This window comes from Agelaius phoeniceus, chromosome 6 (genome assembly GCF_051311805.1).
Source record: "Agelaius phoeniceus isolate bAgePho1 chromosome 6, bAgePho1.hap1, whole genome shotgun sequence".
Classification (NCBI taxonomy): Eukaryota; Metazoa; Chordata; class Aves; order Passeriformes; family Icteridae; genus Agelaius; species Agelaius phoeniceus.
Genome location: NC_135270.1, coordinates 12007471 through 12027597, shown reverse-complemented (window position 1 = coordinate 12027597; position 20127 = coordinate 12007471). Strand labels below are relative to the sequence as shown.

At 39.0% G+C, this 20127-nt stretch overlaps 1 protein-coding gene across 6 annotated transcripts in view; it reads right to left on the bottom strand.

Annotated features, from left to right (window-relative positions):
- The window catches only part of SBF2 (SET binding factor 2), a 231713-nt gene that overhangs the window by 168410 nt on the left and 43176 nt on the right, over positions 1 to 20127 (bottom strand). For 4 of the 6 annotated variants that reach the window (XM_077179816.1, XM_077179818.1, XM_077179820.1 and 1 more), the window contains exon 2: positions 18308 to 18396. In XM_077179816.1, the coding sequence (XP_077035931.1) occupies positions 18308 to 18396 (89 nt within the window). The remainder of the gene's footprint in view (positions 1 to 18307; positions 18397 to 20127) is intronic. The other 2 variants (XM_077179817.1, XM_077179819.1) reach the window with 1 other exon arrangement.

Below are 20127 nucleotides of genomic sequence, written 5' to 3'. Positions count from 1 at the left end.
TTCATTTCAGAATGCTTTCCCTGGCTCACTCCTGCAGCCTGCACAAGCTCTCTGTATGGGATCCCTGCCCCTCAAACATCCTCTAGCACCAGATTCCAGTATCAGCCAGAGCCTTGTGGCTTCTTCCTGTAACCAGTGCTAACCAACCTCTACTGGCTCCTGCAGCAGGGACCTTCTTAAATGTCAATTCACTTCAAGCAAGACATGGCTTGGAGCACCAACTGTTCAGATATTTGAAATGAGACAGTGAAAACAGTGAAACTTAGATGGTAAATACCTGACTAAATGCATGTCTTTAATGCCAACACCAGAAACAGAAAAAGCACAAGAGAAAATTTTACAGTCACGAATGCGCTACATGCTAGGAAAAAATGTGCCCCCAGGACTCATGACTGACTCCCATAATACCTGTTAACCTATTTGCAAAACTGATGCTAATAATGATGTTTTAAAGAGCAAATTATAATATCAAGAGTAATGAGTAAACTTACGTTTCAAAACACATAAGGAGTAAATTATCAAGTGTTCATATTTATCTATAATTCTAAATCCTCATCTGAAATAATTGCTTCCAGAGCCAGCAGGTTTGTGGGTTTGTAACAGAAATAGTATCCTCAGTAAAGGAAAATCTTAAGAAAATGTTAGAAGGAAATACTGCCAACTGAAAGAAAAAAAAAAATCTAAGAAAATACTCTGCCTGGTCATTTCCAAAGAATCCACATGAAAGCATTCACAAAGCCCTGTGGAAATGTACATCAACATAGAACAACCTTTAACAAGCTTCTCCCCCCTGCTCCATAGTATTACACAAAATTTTGTCTTAAACTCTGTTTAAGACCAAGATTGATTTGCTACAAAATAAAATCAAATTAAACATAAAATATTGGCTACTGTTCTGAAGAGTGAATAAATTACGGTGTTCATTGAATACAACATATTGAGAAAGGATATGTAAGACAAAAATAGCAAAGAGCACTCTATGCATTGATGTTGCTTCCATGTAAAGCATGCAATTATTTATTTATATGCATTTTAAAAGCCACAGTAAAAACACAATAAAACTTTCAAAGTCACTGCCTCTTTCACAACCCAAAAATTCTAAAAAGTAAGGGATAAAAACTGTCAGATTTTTATTTTACATCTATTCATACACATTCATTCAGTCACACTGACTAAAGTCAACTCTAACTGCGACCCTTGGCGTTCCAAGGATTAGGTTCATGACCTCAGAGCATTTTAATTCTTTCCTAGATGAGGTTATTAATAATGTTTACTGTAGTTGAAAACATTGCACATAAATTGCAGTCTTGTGCAAAATTTATGGCATGTGGCAGTGAAACTAGAGCCTGCAATCTTAAAAGAAGAAAAAAACCCCCCTAAAGCCCCAAAGCCCCCCAAACCAGTACTTTTGTGCCCCAATACTGCCACAGCTTTTAAGTAAGACCTCTGTGTTTTCCCCCAAGTGTGGCACAGCTGCATCCCAAAGAGGCTGTATAAACAAGTTCAGACAAGCACTCAAGTTTAACAGCACCATGTACAGTCTTCCCACTCTGCTATGAAAATATGTGTGATATTCCTTTACTAAAATACCTGAAATACCTACCAGAACAAAAAAAAATTAACATCCTTTACATCACTTGTGGTATTTTCAGGAAAGGTACATTATCTTCAAGCAAAACCTGAAGAAAATGTAAATACAGTACAAATATACAATATGCAGTGAAGACATCCACAAACTAATTTCAAAGAGGAAGGATAACCACAGGAGGTTCAGTATGGGAATTTCAATACTGCTCCTACTCAGGAACATTCAGGCAGTGACAAGCAGCCCAAGCTCCAGAGTTCTGTTCCAAATGAACACAAGTGAGCTGGCCACAGGCTTTTAAAGCACACTCTTGCCAGCTTGATTGAAAAGTTTAAAGACAAAGCCCCTGCTTGGAAAACTTCATTAAAATACTTTTGTTCTTTTCAACATTTCCACACTTTTTAATTACACGTTCCTGTATCATACAGAAATTGAAAAGTCAAAAAAAAATTGACAGCAAAAAAATTTTCATAAAAACTGAAAGATCAGTATCCACAAAGAGCATTCCCTCCTCCTCCTGCCACATCCCAGTGGGGGCCCACAGAGCTCCCTTGGGGAGCTGTGCCCAGGCCCTGCTCCTTGGAATGTGCTGCTGCCAGGAAAGCAGAGCTCAGACCGTGCTGGGCCAGCCAGGCCACACTGCACAGGCCCAGCTGCAAGCCCTGGCTCTCCCTCAGTACAGCAAAGTCTCACATTAAGAGAGCATTATTCCAAGATAGAACCCTACCAGTAGCCTTGACCCTCTTTGCACAGAGGACACTCTCACAGTAGCAATGAACCCAGCTTGGAGGGAAAAGCAAGTTGTAAAGGCAGGGGAGTAGGACTGTAACTCATAGCAGCAAGAACCTGTAGCAATTTGTGTGTTGGAAAATGTGATAAACCTCACGTAGACTTGACTGGTTTCAGTCTAGGAAGTGGTGATGAGTCTGAAGCCTGTTGCTGTCAGAGTGCATCACTCAGCAGTCATAAGTATCTTTTGAAAACAATAAATTAACTGTCAGAGGGAGAAAAGTCCTGTCCAAGATAAGGAAAATAGAAGTACACAAAAACTCCAGCAAGTTACATATAAAACTACGTTTGAAAATGACTGAGAAATGTGGCAGAGAAATCTGCTAAGGAATGAGGATTAGAATTATCAAATCACAGAATATTCTGAGTGGGAAGAGACCCATCAGGATAATCCAAATCCAGCTCCTGGCCCTGCAGAGGGCCATCCCCAGGAGTCCCATCATGTCCCTGAGGACATTGTCCAAACACTCCTGAGCTCTGTCAGGCTCAAGTGAGCACTGCCCTGGGGAGCTGTTCCAGTGCCCAACCACCCTCTGGCTGAGAAACCTTTTCCTGATATCCAACCCAAACCTCCCTGACACAACTTCAGGCCAGGACCTTGACTTCTGTCACTGTCACCACAGAGTAGAGACCAGTGCCTGCCCCCTCCTCACACCCTGCTGAGGAAGGTGTAACTGCACTGAGGTCTCTCCTCAGAGCCTCTTCTCCAGGCTGAACAGACCAAGTGACCTCAGTCACTCCTCAAAGAGCCCCCCCTCCCAGCCCCTCATCTTCACACCCTCCTTTGGTCACTCTCTAATAACTTCATATTTTTTCTATATTGTGGATCCCAAAGCTGCACACAGGACTCGAGGTGAGGTCACCCCAGTGCAGAGCAGAATGGGAAAATCCCCTCAATTACTACCAAGATATGTTTCCTCATGCATCAGAAGGAGAAAGCTTCTAAAAACTGATGATGACAATGGCTAAAATGAGAGCAAAGGTAAAATCCCTCAAGGAGAAATGAAAAAACTCCTCTAAGAAGTCCTTCTCTGTTATAGTTTTTCAGAGGGGTTCCTGGGGAAGTTCCCAGAACAAAACTGTATTTTGGAGGGGAAGATAGAAAAGATTTCAGAAAATTAAAATGAAAGTATCAGACAACATGATGCCAAGTGTTCTGTGTAATCAAAATATAAAAATAGATAACTCTAAATTGTGGGTATCTGAAGACAAGACATGATAGGATTATTGGAAGTAGGCAAATGTTTAATCTGTTTATAAAAGCATTATCCAGAAACTTCGCTTTCAAGCAGCAAATGTGCAGAAGACATCAAATTACAGAACCAGTAACCCTACAGAAAAGCAAATTACACTGGAAAAGAATCAGAAAAGCTTCTCTACAGCTAGATCATAAATCATCCATCTATTAACAGCTCTTCAACAAAAGTAAATGGATGCACTCAACACAATAGAGTCACTTAGTAAAAAGTCTTTTAGGAGGAAGATTCAAAAAAACTCTCAATCCAATTAAATTGTCATGGTATAGGAGAACAGTTCTCTTTTGAAGTAATAAGCTATTTTTAAAAGTAAGAATAAATGGGTGGTTTTCCCCAAGAGATGCAAATTAGATCTCTTCTGGGCTCTGTGCATGTGTCATAGGGGCTGATGGACCTAGGGGGTTGATTGTTTGTTTTCTACAGATAATTTCTGAACATATCACAAACATTCAAAAGTAAATTCATTTACTCTGGGGACAGTCAAAGAATCTGGAACAGTCAATACTAAAATCTTCTGTGATTGTACATGAGGGGGTCTTACAATACCAAGCAATTGGGTAAGCACTCAGTTCCCTAAGTGAGAAAAATAAACTAAAGCACATGAAAAAAGAATCCTGAAGATGCATATGCAATACCAGACTTCTTGTTACCACTCAGGAAAGAGAACCTGAAACATGGCTCACTTGAACCACATCAGCTCGACTATCAACAGTGTAACAACATCTCTTAAAGATCTTCTAAACCCAAGTGCCTGCACAGGAACACCTTTCACTGTCCCTTGTGGCTCAGAGCCCGATCCAACCTTGCCTTAAACACTTCAGGGATGGAGCATCCACAGCTGCTCTGGGCAACCTGTTCCAGTGCCTCACCACTCCCACAGTGAATCTTCCTATCACCCATCTAAACCCATTTTCCTTCAGTTTGAAGCCATTCCCCCTTGACCTATCTCCACCTGCCCTTGCAAAGAGTCCCTCTCCAGCTCTCTTGTAGCACCGCTTCAGGCACTGGAAGGCTGCCAGAAGGTTTCTCTTGGCCTTCTCTGGGCTGCACAACCCCAGTTCTCTCATCCCTTCCTTACAAGAGAGGTGCTCCAACCCTGTGATGGCCTTGGTGGCCTCCTCTGGACTCCTTCCAACAGCTCCATGTCCTTGCTGTGCTAGGGAACCAGAGGTGGATGCAGTGTTCCAGTGGGATCTCACCAGAGCAGAGGGGCAGAATCCCCTCCCTCCCTCCCTCCCCTGCTGCCCACGGGGCTTTTTGCAGTGTCAGCAGAAAGCACAGCCCCTGCCCCACGTGCATCTACAGGGCTCTGAAACGTGTAGGTGCACTGGGCAAATCTCATTTACACGTTTCTAGATTGCATCTCAAATTAGGGAATCGGCTTTCTCCTCTCCCTCTGGATCAGTGCAGCCTCTCCAACAGGAAAACCCAAAGAATGGGTACCTATAACTAAAAAGAAATGATAGACAACTCCTGAGCAGCCCCTTCTTGCCTCATTCAGTGCCACACATCACATACTGTGAAACTGAAACAGCACATTCTTTTCTGCCACACTTAAAGCCAGTCATCTGAAGAGACAGGAGTCATTACATTTCCTTCTTTGAACTTCAGAAACCACCACTAAATTCAATCCCTCATTTAAATACTGCTTCCACTCTAGTGAGGCTCTTGCAACAGAGACGTAAGGTATTACCCATAATAGGTGAAAGAGTGCACATAAAAATGCTGTTACCTAACTCACTGTAGTAAATTCATACTTTAAAAGGAAAGCTTATAAGCACTATCATATTTAAGCAATAAGACATAAAAGGGTGTGCATATGCTGTAATAATGACACACCTTAATAATATAAGAAGTATGTCAACTATTATCCCATACTACACACCCTGAAATGCTTCAGCATAGATTCCATCTACGCGTTTAACAAATGAAATTAGAATACTTAGAAAAGATGTTTATTTAGTGGCTGATAAGCTCAAAATGTTTCATTAAAAAAACTCAGCCAATACATAAAACATGCCACCAAATACTCCTTTTCAGGTAATGCTTTCCAACCATTTCTTTTCATAGACAAACTACAAATACAGACTGTTAAAAAAATACTTGCATCATTAAATGTATTCAGATCCTGCAAGAAGAAAAGAAGAAGTTAAAAAAGGAAGGAGAGCCAATGAAAATCTCATTTTCTGTAATTTTGAAGTGTTCTTGAAAGCTTAATGAGCAATTTTGAAAGAAAGAAAGTTTTTCCTTTTTTTTTTTTTTTTTGTTAAATTGCTTGTCTTTCCATTTCAACAACCAAAAAATAGTTCAATAAAAACATCCCACTTAGGTTATCTCTGTTAATTCTCAGTCTGAACTCAGGGGCTGGAGTTAGGTGGCTTTAGCTGAACTCTTACACACAATACTTCTTGCAGTCTAAAGCCAAAGTCAGCACAAAAATCTGACATTTGATTACATTTTCCTTAATTATATCGTTGTTCACCTTGGATCAAACTGAAACCTTTTGGAAAATGCATTATTGAACATTTCACTATCTACTTAGCCTTTGCCACACAAAACACAAATATAATTATGTTTGTGGCAGCCAAAATAAACCAAATTTAACACTGGTGTGCCTTCATGTTAAACCAAGCTAAAATATATTTAAATATTTATTAATTGCATATGATTCCACAGAAGTTATTACTGCAAAATGCTTTTCTCAGGCATAGCAACTCAAATAGTTACTTTCTCCAGCTAAAGCACATTAGTACAAAAAACTGATCTCAATCTTTCAGGCCTGATCAGACTTCACGAAGTTATTGTTATTTAATGTATTTCCATTCACTTCATAACTCTTTGGTTATATAAGTTTCCCAAATCATGTGAATTTTTCATAATTGTATTACCCAAACCCAGAGAAAACTGTAGATATACATTTATTACAACTGCCACAGTTTTCTAACTACACAGCTGGAAATGCTGCTAATCTTTTGGATGAAAGACATAAAATGACCAGAACTCATCAACATTGTTACTTAAAAGGATGTAAGTGTAACAAGAATCAAATCTTGAATTGCAAACTAGGAGACTTCAGCCACGCTTTTATAAATGATGCAGCCATAACCCAAAGCAGCAAGTGACTTTTCAGAGTAATTTTTACTCCTCAGTGCCAATCCAATAACTTGCTGTGGATGCTGAAAATCTGCTCATGCAGAAGTGGCTGCTGTGAACACACATTGGTCATAGGAGCAAAATATTTAAATTGGGGGGAGGGGGAGAATTCACTCTCCACCCACTTTTTGAGAGGTCTTGCCAGTTCCTCTGCTTTTTGGGAGAAGCAGCTCAAATCCAATATACGAGACATGAACCAGATATGAAAATAGTCCAACAACAAATCTTCAAAATTGCAAATGCCAACAAGTCTCTATGAGTATATTACCAGGCCAGAATGCAGGAAAATCCTTGTGAAATAAGGTTTTCTGGTATGCAGTTATAGCAAATAATCATGAGGTGATGCCGAGAAGTGGACAAATCTGGTATTCCAGGAATGTTAAAAACATCGAGGTCACGAATGCACACTGTAACTTTAGTACTCACTTCTTACCCCACTATTTTGACATTAAATCTAATTCATTCTTCATCCTAAGCTTATAAGCTGTGATTTTAATGAACATCTCTCTTGTCCACTGCTATAACACATGTCAAAAAGGAAACAATATAGTTAACAAATGAAGTGAGGTTGATTCTGCATATGCCATGTACATAACAGGAGTATTGCTTGCTTTTAAAACACTGCATCACACCATAGATCTGTCAGTACACTAAACAACAGATCATCTCTCTTGGATTAAAACTTTGAATTTATTTACGTTTTTTCAGAATAATGCTCCCTGCATTCCTAGCTCACAGGTAAGCCTAACAAAAAACACCAAAATCATAACTGCACTGGGCATTTTATTATTAAAAGAATATTTGGGTTGATCATAACCCAGTGTAATATACTGCATGAATCCACACAAAGCAGTTACATAACCCAGCCTTGTCCTACCAGTCTTTCACACACACTAGAATGGATTTTTGTTGAAATGCCTTTACTTAGATAAACAGCTAAATTAAGCTCTGAAGACACAAAAACCAGGGGAGAAGGGGGAGAGCGATATGAGCAGAAAGTTAAAGCTATTTCTTATATTAAATTCCTCATAATTTATGGTAGACTGACAACAGAAATACTAGCAGCTCAGTAAAACAGCAGATCATTTTATTGAGAGGTGTGACTACATATTATCTATTATATTAAAATTGCTTTTGTCCTAATTTTATATAGGTACTAGTTGCTTTTGTCCAAGTAACTTGGCAGTGATTCAAATCAGAAATATACTTTCAAAAATAAAAAAGAAAAAAGACATTTTGGACTTGAGTATAACCAATACTGGTGAGTAAGAGGGCATGATCTGCTTTTCTGATCTCCTTTTGTTGACATAAATAAAAGATGATTTCACATCTAAGGGAAGGAACCAGCCAGTGTAAAGGAAAGCTGTGCAAGCAGTTTGGGGACACCTTGATGACAAAATCCGGACAGAAAAGTTTATTCAACAGCATCAGTAGTATCTTAGAGCAGCAGTAACCTTTATGGTAAAAATATAAATCCAAGATGGGCAGGGCAGGGAGCAGGGGGAATTTGCTCTTTTCTAGGGAAACATGCTGAGAGCAGGTGATATTTTAAAGGACACAAACCTGCAAGACTTGTGATATCCAGTCAGGGAAGCTCAAGCTCCAAACACCATCCAAGAAAAGACTTGCGTGTTAGAGTTCTCCCTCTTTGCCCAGGTTCACTCCACAGCTCAGATTTAATTAATTGCAGGCTGAGCAATAGCTACAAACTCTGCAAGGATCACCACACAAGCAGCCTTAGCCACAAGTAAAGCCTCAAGTGCCTCATGTCCAAATCTGCAAGCTGGAGCTTCATTGATTCACATTAGCAGCCAGTTGAAATGCCTCATTTATGACTCCAGTTTTGATTTTTTTTTCCTTTTCAGTTTGTGCTGGTATCCATGACAGCTAAATAAAAGCACCTGCTCAAGAGATGCTTTGACAGTGTGTCCCTGAAAAACACAGACACTGCAACCCCAGAGAGGTCTCTCTTAGCAACATTTAATGAAGTTCTAACACTCCATGGATCAGCTGCACCATGAGCACTCATCTGAAAAATCTGCCACTTCTGAGGGTTTTGGCCTGCACTGGTTTAATTCTGACATCCACAGAGCAATGAGGACTGAGAAAAAAGGAAAGGCTTTGCTAGGAGCAGTCCAGGTAAACTGCTGGCAAAACCACTGGTTGCACACTTGGAATTCATTACAAGAAGCCGTGTTTGTGGCAGATCCACACTCAGGAGAAGCTCAAAGACAAAAACTCTTCTTGGTGACTAGCCCTACAATCAGCACTTACAAATCACATCTGAATATAGTTATATTTCTCTTCTTCCTCTTAAAAGAAGCTGTATTTTTCATATAAAAGTACATTATTTCTTTACTCTTTTACCTTATTATGACCATGCCCAAACTCCTCTTATAACAAATATATAGAAAATTATCATTTATTGACTTCTACTTAAAATAAGATTTCTTCAGTAAAATTCTCATAGTTATTTACCAAATCCTTACTGAAATTAGGATCAGAACCATACCAGGTAGTATAAAATACCACTTTATTCCTAAAGAAGAATACAGGAGGAAAAAGGCCATCTAAACAGCCTAGCTGCCTTTTGTATCTTCTAACCCTGAAATTCATTCATAAACTAATTTTTTTTCCACCTCCAAGTGCCAGGTTTGGTATAAAAGAAAACAATTTGTTACATGTTACTGGGATATAGACAAGAGTCCAGAAAGGTTGGACAACAAAACCTGCAAATTTCAAAGTGGTTCTGCCAGTTCCATGCAAATCACCCAAAAGCCAGCACCACCATGCTGTACTGAAACAATATTTAGTGTTTGCTTTGTAAACAAAACCAAAACAACATCCCTACCTCAGAGTTCATAAACTGAGCTCTGTTTGAGACTTCAGTTAGTGGTGGTGCTGGAGGCTAATGGACTACATTTTGGGGGGAAAATTTTAAAAATTGGTAATAAGCCTCCAAGTCTTTTCCCAGGAACTCTGCATGGCACAGCCCCAGTCAGGCACTGAAGCACTGGCATCAGCTGCTGCTTTCTGCATGGATGTTGTGTCAGGTGCATGCCTGGAGCCACTCTGACCTTCATGCAATCTGGAAATCAGAAATTACACCAACTGGGAAGTGCAGAAGGCATCTGCACTGATCTTTCTGCTTGGCTTCAAACTGGATAATGCAATGACTAAATGAGCTGTGGCCCATGGAAGGCACAAAACTGTGAAGTATCATCACAAGATTTGTTAATGTTCTTTTCTGTTCTTTGGTGAGCACAACTAGGACACCCCTTTTACAATTTATTATTAAAAAGCATTTACACTGTATAAAGGCTTCAGAAAAGTTCTTTCATGGTTTAAGAAGCCAAGCTTTAAAACCACTAAGATGACTTAAGCTAGCAGAAGAAACCTGCATCCAAACACAACAAAATTTATGTAGAGTACAAACTAAAAGGTCAGTCAAACTGGGGAGTAGGGGGAACATAATGATTTACAAGTACTACTGATTAGAAATTCTTAGCATGAAAAGTATCAGCTTTAACAAACCACTAACAAATTTGTTCAGAAAAAAAATAAAATACCCTTATTTTGCATTAATCTGTTTTCTTGAACTATTAGAAAACATTCCAAAGTGATTTACAGTCATAGGAATCAACTTCATAGATAAATTATTTCTGGATTCCCAGAACACATTCAACAACCCAGTTCAAGTTTCACAATCTTGTCTCCAGCCCAATAGGCTGTGTTTGATTAGCTGCACATCATCTGCCTTTCTGCACAACCCCAGAGAGGATCCCTTTGTGACAACTGGATATACGGTTATAAATTCAACACACAACACTCTTGGCTGGCTTTCTCCAAAACCACACCAATTCTCAGCTCCCTGCACAAACACACAGAAAAACCAAACCAACCAAACAAAAAACCCCAGAAACATCAGTCCAATAATTGTCTCAATTACAGAACTTCAAGAGTAAAAGAAGTTCCAACTTCTTACAGAAAGCTGACAGATAATCCATAATAAGGAGCTGAAACAAAACACAGGATTTCAAACAACAAACTGCAAAGTGGTTCTGAGGTAATTCAGTGGTTTTCAGGATTGTTACATTTCTCCAACTCTCTCTCTTCCTCTCTGGCAGTTACAGAAAGGTGATCCAGCAGTGACAGAGTTTGCTGTACTTAACAGTGAGAGAAACACCTGACAACCCCCCCAGGGACCAGGTCTCATCTCCCATGGTATTTCTCATTTTCCACAGTATTTCTTCATTCATCTCCATTCTGATGTCCCAGCCTGGTGCCTGGCAGGGCTCTTTGTGCAGAGAAGGCACACAAGAGAGCCAGGGCCTTTGCTTCTCAGATTAACAGATCTAAGAAGAACCTCAGGAGATTATCCAAGCAATTCCCCTTTCCATGTCACACTGTTAGCCTCACACATGTCATTCTCCATCAGAAACAAATAAGACTGCTCAAAATTTTCATTCTAAATAGCATGTGCTCCATCTATTTAAATATTTATTGCTGGTTACCCCAAATCTCCTTGGCTAGAGAATCCATTTACTCACCATATTCTCACAGGACAAGGAGAACAGTTTATCCTCTTCATTTTATTTATCTGAAGTCTTCTCAAGTCCAACCTCTGGCCATTTCAGAACAGTGCTTACCTTTATTCAAAAGCTAAACTTCTTTGATTCATGCTGAGCTCCACTTTTTAATTTGTGGAGACAACAGATGGGGAAATGTAGACACTGTACACAAATAACTTAGAGAGGTACAGTCACCTGCACATGGAAAAACTGGAAACAGGAGTTTTGTATAGCAACAGAACTGGATGTTATAGTGCACACAAATTCATTTCAATTCATTTCTGTGTGCTTGGGTCAACATAAAAACAGTGCTGTAAACCCAGAGGATGCAGCACTCACAGGAGTTTTAACTGCTTTAGAAATGGACATTGGTTTGGGGCTCTCCAGATAAATTGCTCGTTTGTTGCTTGCATCCCAAATTTCCATGGATTTGTGGTCATATAGAATTATTCTGAAATAATCAGTGATGATTAGTCCAAAGTGGAATAGGTCACTGAGGCTAAAGAATCTCCTCTGATGTTAAGGACATGCTCAGCTTTTAAAGAACATGTGTCACTCCACAGTCACGTGCTGCATTCATCCAAGTTAAACTAATGTTTTTTAAAAACACAAAGCACATCTGTAACCAGGCTAATCATAAAGTTGAAAATAATTAAAACCATAATTTTCCCCCATAATTTCTGCTCTCAAATACAAAACAATAGGATTTCTGCTCTTCAGTTTTGGCTTCTGGAGATAGAGCCCATTTTCACATCGTGTGTTTGAGATGTACACTGCTCTCCCATTTTAGTCAAGAGTTTTTCAAGATCTTAGAAAAAACCAACCAAGGAACAACAAAACTTAATTATTCTATTTCTACAATAACAATTATATAAATATAGTCATATTTCTATAACAATAAAGTTTAATATTGAACATTTACATATAAATATTTAATATTTAAAATTCAGAACCTTCAGAAAAAGCAGGGTCTCTCAAGAGACTTACGACAGACAAGTCTGCAAGTTATAAGGTGGAAATACCAAGACACTCCCAGAGTTTTGTGAATGTTACAACACCTCATGGCTTAACTGAGGGTCTCAGAATCTCTTCTGCAGACTGTTACACAAAAACCCCAAAGCAGAGACTCAGAGTGAAGTCCATGATGCAGTCTTTCCTATAATTTTTAAACAAGATGAGAAAAACTTAGAGAGGTAGGAAAAGATGCTGAATCACACACAAAGCCTGGGTGGACAAGACAATCTTATGCAGTCAAGGATTACCTGTGGAGATGACAGAAATGAACAACAAAGAAAACCAACCCAAAGCATTCTATGAGTCTAAAAATATCTGCACATCTTAAGCAAGCCTGTAGAAATGGCTTTCTCCTCCATAAATCTGAAAAGAATTTAATTTAAAATGCAAGTGTGTGGATCTTGAAACACTGTGATAGATGCAAAAAAGGTTACACTCCAATATACTCCATTGAAAGATTAGAGTTGAAAAAGAGTTGAAATTCCAAACAGATGGCACTTCAATATTTTACCATTTCTACCAAAACTGTTGACTGTAGTGCTCTGATGTGGTTATTTTCCCAACTCAAAACAAAACTAAGAGTGGATAAAGCAAATTAATGGAACCCTTTGACAGCACTTACTCAAGTGAGACAAAGTCATACTACACAAGGACTACTTGAAAGTCCTTGGATACCAATATCAAATTATTTTATCACATTAGTCTACAAAATCCAGAAGCTGACATCCATTCAGTAAGACCAGATCCTAAAACCAGAATGTAGCTGTTTTACAGCACAGCAGAAATGCAACTGTAAAAGACACCAAATTAAGGGCATTCTAAGTTGTCTAGTGGAGGCTAATATGAATATAAGAATATAACCTGAGCCCAAAAACACTCTGACCAAAAAAAACAAAACAAAACTCTGTAGTTTTGCTATCATCTGTTTCCTACTAAGTGCTGAAAGCACCTGTTCTGTAATATGGGAATAAAAACAACACAAAGCATTTCCAAGTGCTACACTGAGTTCTGCTGTGCAGTTGTTCAGTGAAGAATTACATATGTAATGATTTTTGAGAGGTAAAAGACATTTGAGGGGAAAGAGGGGCAAAAAATCCCCCACCAAACAAAACTCTCTGCAGCTGAGCAGGTGCACTGAAGGTTAAATGGATGTTGTAGACAACTCTTTATTCAGGTCCTCAAAAGCATTAATGTTTGAGAAAAATTGGCTTACAGATCAGCTAGCTAAGACTGAAGCATTTAAAGATTAACTCCTTTAAAACTTTAATCACTTCAGGCCTTAACTGTCTAATCTGCAGCCCCAGTTGTCTCTTATGTCTTATTTAAAATAAGTAGTGAAATGGTCAAGCAGCAGATTTTTTTCTCAGAAAAGATGCCTTATACCAAGGTGGCAAAACAAAACTAAGATCAGCACTTGAATTTTAAAAGTATTGCTTTTGACTGAATGTGTAATGATTTCCAGAGACTCTGCAGTGGAAATTTTCAGAAGTTTAGGAGTTCTGAAAAACTTTTCCACTTTAAAATTTGGCCTTCTTTTAAATGTCTTCAGTAGAGTGCAACTTTGAAGACAAATGAGCTGGGTTTTGGTGGGGTTTTTGTGATAGCTTTTTTCCCCCCCATTCCAAGTGTAAAGCTCCAAGAGAAGTAAATATCAGTTAAGATCTCAGAGGTAGAGCTGTAACTCATAAATCATGTATGTAAAAATGAAGTGGAAATTTGTACAAGACCAACCAGATCAGTCAGAACACAAATACACTTTGAAAATACCATTCCTTCCTCTCATTTTACAAAACTCATGGAGTTTTTTTGTATCTCAGGTTAGTTGGAATTTGAAAGTTGAATCCAGGTTTTCATAAAAGACATATTCCACGTCCACTTGAGAGTTTATGTCTGAAGCAAAACCAGGGTGCAGAAATGCTGAGCTCCACAGCAAGGGCTGTGCACTAAGGAGGAATAAACTGATTCCAGCAACTCCAACTCCTCCTTTAGAAGGAAGCAGGCAAACTTACACATCCCAAAGGGATACCTGCAGCCTTTCTCTCTTAGTGTCATAACTTGTGTAAGTGGTCTTCAAATGGTTGTAATAAACAGCACTTTTTACCAATTAAAAATACATTTTATAATTGAAGTCATTATTTGGATAGGTGATGATCTTGTCTAGAAAAACATGTTAATTTCTATACTTGACCACATTTAAAATTCAAATTACTGAATCATGACACTACTGCTAACACCAGCACCAGTTACAGTGGGAAATTTCCTGCCCTGCTAGTCAGAAACTGCAGAAACACATCATATCCAGTTCCAACTCCAGACAAGGTAACTGTTTCTAGGTATGACTTCCCTTGGCCTCATTAAGAGCAGCCTCCCAACACTGAGTAATGCAGGTGAATTAGTTTAGCTAATTTAGCCCTGGGACAAAAATGACTTTACAATTTAACATTACATAGCAAAGCTTCCTCTGATGTGTAACTAATTATGATGTCTAGAAAGTTACACAGTGGAATTAAAACTGCATTAGAAATAAGAAAAATATGCAGAAATGTAAAGCTAACTCATTCAACCAACACACACTCTCCAGCATTCTTTCTACAAGCAAGATCAAGAAGTTTGATTGTCCTAACCTGACACTGCTCTGTATGCCTCAGCTGACTTTACAGGGTTATTTGTACACTTAAACTGCATCTGAAAAAACTTCTCAGAAACAAACAGACTATGGAGAAGGATACCCAAACATGTGCATTTAAAATATCATGGGGGGCAGCTCTCAGATTGGGGTGTTCTAACTGCATTCTTTCAAAAACCAGTGACTGAAATGCTTTTCTGAGCCAAATATTTTATTAAGAATGAGAATAAATCTCCCTTTACCCCTCAAAGTCATCTTACTTCCATGGAACTGGAAGAAACTCACTCTGACTTGCATTTGTCTATAAATTGCAGATGGACTGCTCTTGGTCAGTAAAATGAAGATGCTCAGATTCTAAACTAAATTGTTCCTTACATTTCTCTTGAATAGCCCACAAAATGTTCTAACAAATGGAAGAAGTGCATTTTATTGCTTCTGAAGTAACACTCAATATATATGATATATCAACATTAAGAAATATTGTATCTTATTCACAGTTACATCGCACAATTTAACAAATGGTAAAAAAGTCTTCAGGCCCTTAACAGCTACTGTAATTATCAATAATCCATTGCAAAAACCTTCAGGTATGTTTCACAGCAATTTGCAGGTGGCTTATCAAAGTTTCTGCATTCAGTTACAAACAGAAAAAAGTTTAAAGCTGTGAAGTCTTTAGTGAAGTAGCAAATGCAAAAAGATTTTTCTTAATCTCTTTAGCTAATTTCAGGGGATGCAGACAAGTAAGAGGAGTAAGAAAACACTGACCAAACTCCTCCTGACAGCATCATTCCCTCAGCAGAGACTCGTGGCTTTCCTCACCACTGGCAACCAGCAGACACACAATTTATTGAACAAGACAAATTAAAGTACTTGAATAAAATGGAATAGAGTACATTTCTGTTGAATTCTGGACAATGTGTTTACTCCCAGCCCATGTGTTTGTGACCAGAACACAGCTATCGTGCTGCTCACATAAAAACAGACACAGTTTGAATAACTCTTAATCCTTTAATCCAGAACACACATACACCAAACACAACACCCTTCAGTGAAATTCAGACTGCAATCACGTTTTATAATGACCCAATTCTCTGTATTTGTGTCAAACTACCGAAACTACAGAATAGAGTCAAAGTGAAAGGTGAAATTGAGTCATCATTCCTAGAGAAGATGTTCTCAAAATGATCCCTTTCACTCAGTCAAGGGCAGGTCCAGTAGACCCAGTTTATACCATGGGTGCCTGTTTAGCAAAACTGGGCTCAAAAAAAATCTCCCTTCAATCCTATCATTAAGCATGAAAAGCTTTGGCTTTTTTCCTTCATGAGAACACAGTGAAGAGAGCTTGACATGTTTTTCAGATACAAACCATGGCTTTTTTTCCATTTAATAGAAACCATACAGATCTTTCAAAGAAGAGCAAGTATTTAAGAGGATATTAACTCAAACTTGTCATAGAACTAAGTGCTATTAATAAATAGGTCTTTCTTCAGTCTCATATACATTTGTCAACTCATCTATTCTTACCTTTTTCCCCATTTCTTTTTCCTTAAGGATTGCCTATTACCCCCTTATTGATATTAAATCTTAAGGTGACAGAACATGGTAACACTGCTTTTCTTCTTTCCTTTCCATGAATTAATGTTGATTCTTGTTAGATTCATCCAAAACCTTGAAAAAAATTCTTGCCAACATCTGACTTTCATAAGTGATTTACTTCAATACTTGATCTTTGCACTATCTGTAACTCCTCAATCTTCATTAACTAAAATTTTATTTACCACACTTGGAAAGCAGATCAAAACTTGACTGATTTTGCCAACTGGCTGAATTGATGTTGTTAAATTGTCAAGATTTTGTTTTATTTGGAAAGTTTAAAGTTTTAATAGCTTGGCCTAATGAGTCATTTGAGAATCAATACAGAAATAATGTTTTGTCCCATTAAAAAAAAATTTCTTTAGAAAGGTGTTTCTTGTAGTGCTAAAATCCTACAATTAAGCTAAAATTGGAGATAACACCTGGGCACAGATTAAGATTCACTGCTTCAAGAGAAGGCGTGCCTATATATTTTATTTGTTTATTTTTCACATCTTCCCAGCTAGTCAGACCCATTGCTCTCTCTGAACAAGGTCAGGAAGATCTGAGATTTGGATCTGTGGCACAGAGTAAACCTCACCATGACTCAGCCTCTGGGGTTGTTTGAGGCAGGATGAACCCTCCTGGCTGAACCTCGGAGCTTCCCCATTTCAGCAGAGCTCAGCATTGCCAAACCTGGGGTTATGCAAGCGCACCAAGAGGCTGCAATTCCCCATCACAGGGGGGAGAAATCCTGCTCACCCCAAAGAGCAGCAGGGCATGGCAAGCCCTGAAATGAGACCCCAGAGGGAGGAGGAGAAAAGGAGCCCGCGGCCGCCAGCTCAGGGAGCGAACGCGCCTCTCGGGGAGGGAGCAGCCAAGCCCAGTCCCCTTCCTGTCCTTCATGAGAGCACAGAGCAGGGAGCTGAGCACTGCCTGAAAGATGCCAGCCTGGGAAAAGCCTGCTCTGTTGGCTGTGCAATAAATGCAGTGAACAGTTGGTGCCTTTGTCCTCTGCAGCTGATTTTGCCCCACAGTAAAGATTCCTATTGCAACATTTCGTAGAGCCCATGTCCTCCCATAGCTCATCCTGTCCCAGTTCACACCAGTAAAAGTTTCACTCTGACTTCTCAGAAACCTCATTTCAGAATATGACCACAGTCCTTCCTTTCTCTTCGGGATTTTTAGAGACAAGATGTTGAGTCAATCCCTGATCCACCTTTTCATTGCATCCCACAAGAAGAGACCAAGGAAGGGGAAAAAAAGCAGCACCTTTGGAATTCCCTGTTTAAAATAGATCCCTTGCACACCAGCCTTGCTGATCATTTTAATAAGTCCAGTTTATTGGGATATTATATTAATTTATTTTTAAATCTACATTATGCAAATATGCATAATTTTGTAATTATTTGAACGTGACAATGAGAAGTCATCTGCCATCTGAAGGCTGCTCACAAAACATAGGAGCACAAATAACCATTTATTTTAAACACAGTTTATAAATTTGCAGCAGACATTTTCTATATTTGAGGAATATTTACTTAGCTGTGCATACCAGAATAAATTATCTTCTGTTAGCCAAAATTGTTATTCTTAAACCTATAATCTATCCCCTGTGCTCACTAATTTCTATCCATGCCCTGTTGGGTTAAACAATGCAGATCATTACATGAAGGCAGATTTATCTTCCAAATGCACGTGAAAGAAATTCTAAGACTTGCAACATGTAATGCAAACTTACCAACTCTATTCCCTGTGGAAAAGGAGTGTCTTCCCAGTCCTTCTGGGGAAATCTTTGTATTATTTTCCCCAAACCTTCTGTTGGTCCTGCTGAAAGATAAAATTCAATTATTTAAAGGCAAACTAGTGGAATTGAAATCACCATACATTTGAGAATATTTTCAAAATATACCATATATTAGTAAGTTTTTCACCACAAGAGGCAGAACACACTCCTCAAATGTGTCTTGCAACTCATATAATAAACACAATCTTCACATTTTCCAGCAGTAACACCAGGAATCGCTACATGAAATGAAGACCCAAGTGGCATCCAGCCTCTACCTCTTGTGTTTTCAAAATGACAGGTGATTATTGATAATTCTGGTCTCTCTCTATAAACAGCAGTGAGTTTAATATAATGGATATGTGATATTTAAAAAAGAAAGCAATAGTTTCTCAAGAAGCAGTCTTCCAAAAGAAGCCTATAGATGGACATAAATCTGCAGATTAGAACTCCACATGATTAATCCAGGACACACTAGCTCTTTCCAGTATTTCTCACTGATTTCCTTGGACAAGTCAGCAGTGGTTTTCCACACAGAAAGATGTGAAGTAAAGCTGGCAATTTCTGGTAACTTTTCTGATGCAACTGCCTTCTTTTTTTACATGTTCCTTTTTTTGGAAGCAACGGTGCTATAGATCAATTTTGGAAACACCACAAATACCCCACAACTGTAGCGCTGCGTCATCCTGAACGGTCCAGGAATGCATGGACAAACAGCAATTTTGCTTTTCACCTTCTGAAATCCTGCAGTAAATCCTGAAAAAACCTTTCCCTGATATCCAACCTAACCTCCCCTGACTCAGCTTGAGGCCATTCCATCAAGATCCTGCTGCTGGTCACCAGAGAGGAGATCATGAAGAAGCTGTAACTTCAATGGCCCCAGGTCCCTTTTTCCACAGGGCTCCTCTCCAGGGTGTCTCATTCTTCAGTCTGTCCATACATCAATGGCAAAGTTGAAATTTGCAACCATTTAAAACACCTTTTAATAGCTGACCTGTGCAATCTAATTGAATCATCTTTTCTGTAAAGTTGTATCACAAAATGTTGAGGTTAAGCATTAAAATTGTTAAATATTTTCTTGTTAAAGACAATCTTCTGAAAGATCTTCTCAAAGCTGTACTCTGATAGTATGAAGCAGTCCAATTGATGCATTAGTAGTAGCAGTCCATATGTGCTGCCTCCTCTGCAGACACCCAAGCAGCAGCAGTGAATACATTACTCTCCTGGCTTTACCATAAAAAACCATTTTCTGTCTGACAAAACTCAAGTCTGCTAGCATAAATCAGTGTTACAGAGAGAAAAAAATAGGCTTCCTCTAAGCTTCCTGCAAATTTACAGTTTGAGTTTGCTGCTATCTTAAAACCCACAAAACACCTTACAAGACATTTGGGCAGCACAATCTGATGGGTCAGTAGGAAGAATTTCCTCCAGTTTGTGCATATGTACACCTAACATTCTGTGACTGTCCCTTGGGAATAATCTCAGAGCAGATGTTCTTGGTACAATGGCCATACAAACTACAAGGAGTACAAGTCCCAAAAGCAATCTCAGCCCCAAGGTAGCACACAGTGTAGCTGCCAAGGGCAGCCTGCTCACAGACTGCCCTCACACAGGGTTAGCTGGGAGCTCTGTGCAGCAGGTCAGCAAGTCAAAGCCAAAGCAAGTGTCACATTCTAGAGGAGCTGCAGAGATGCTCAGAAGGCAGAGCCAGGATGTGCCAGAGCCTGAGGAACAAATTCAGACATGGCTCCAGGTGCAGTTTGTGTAAGGGAAAG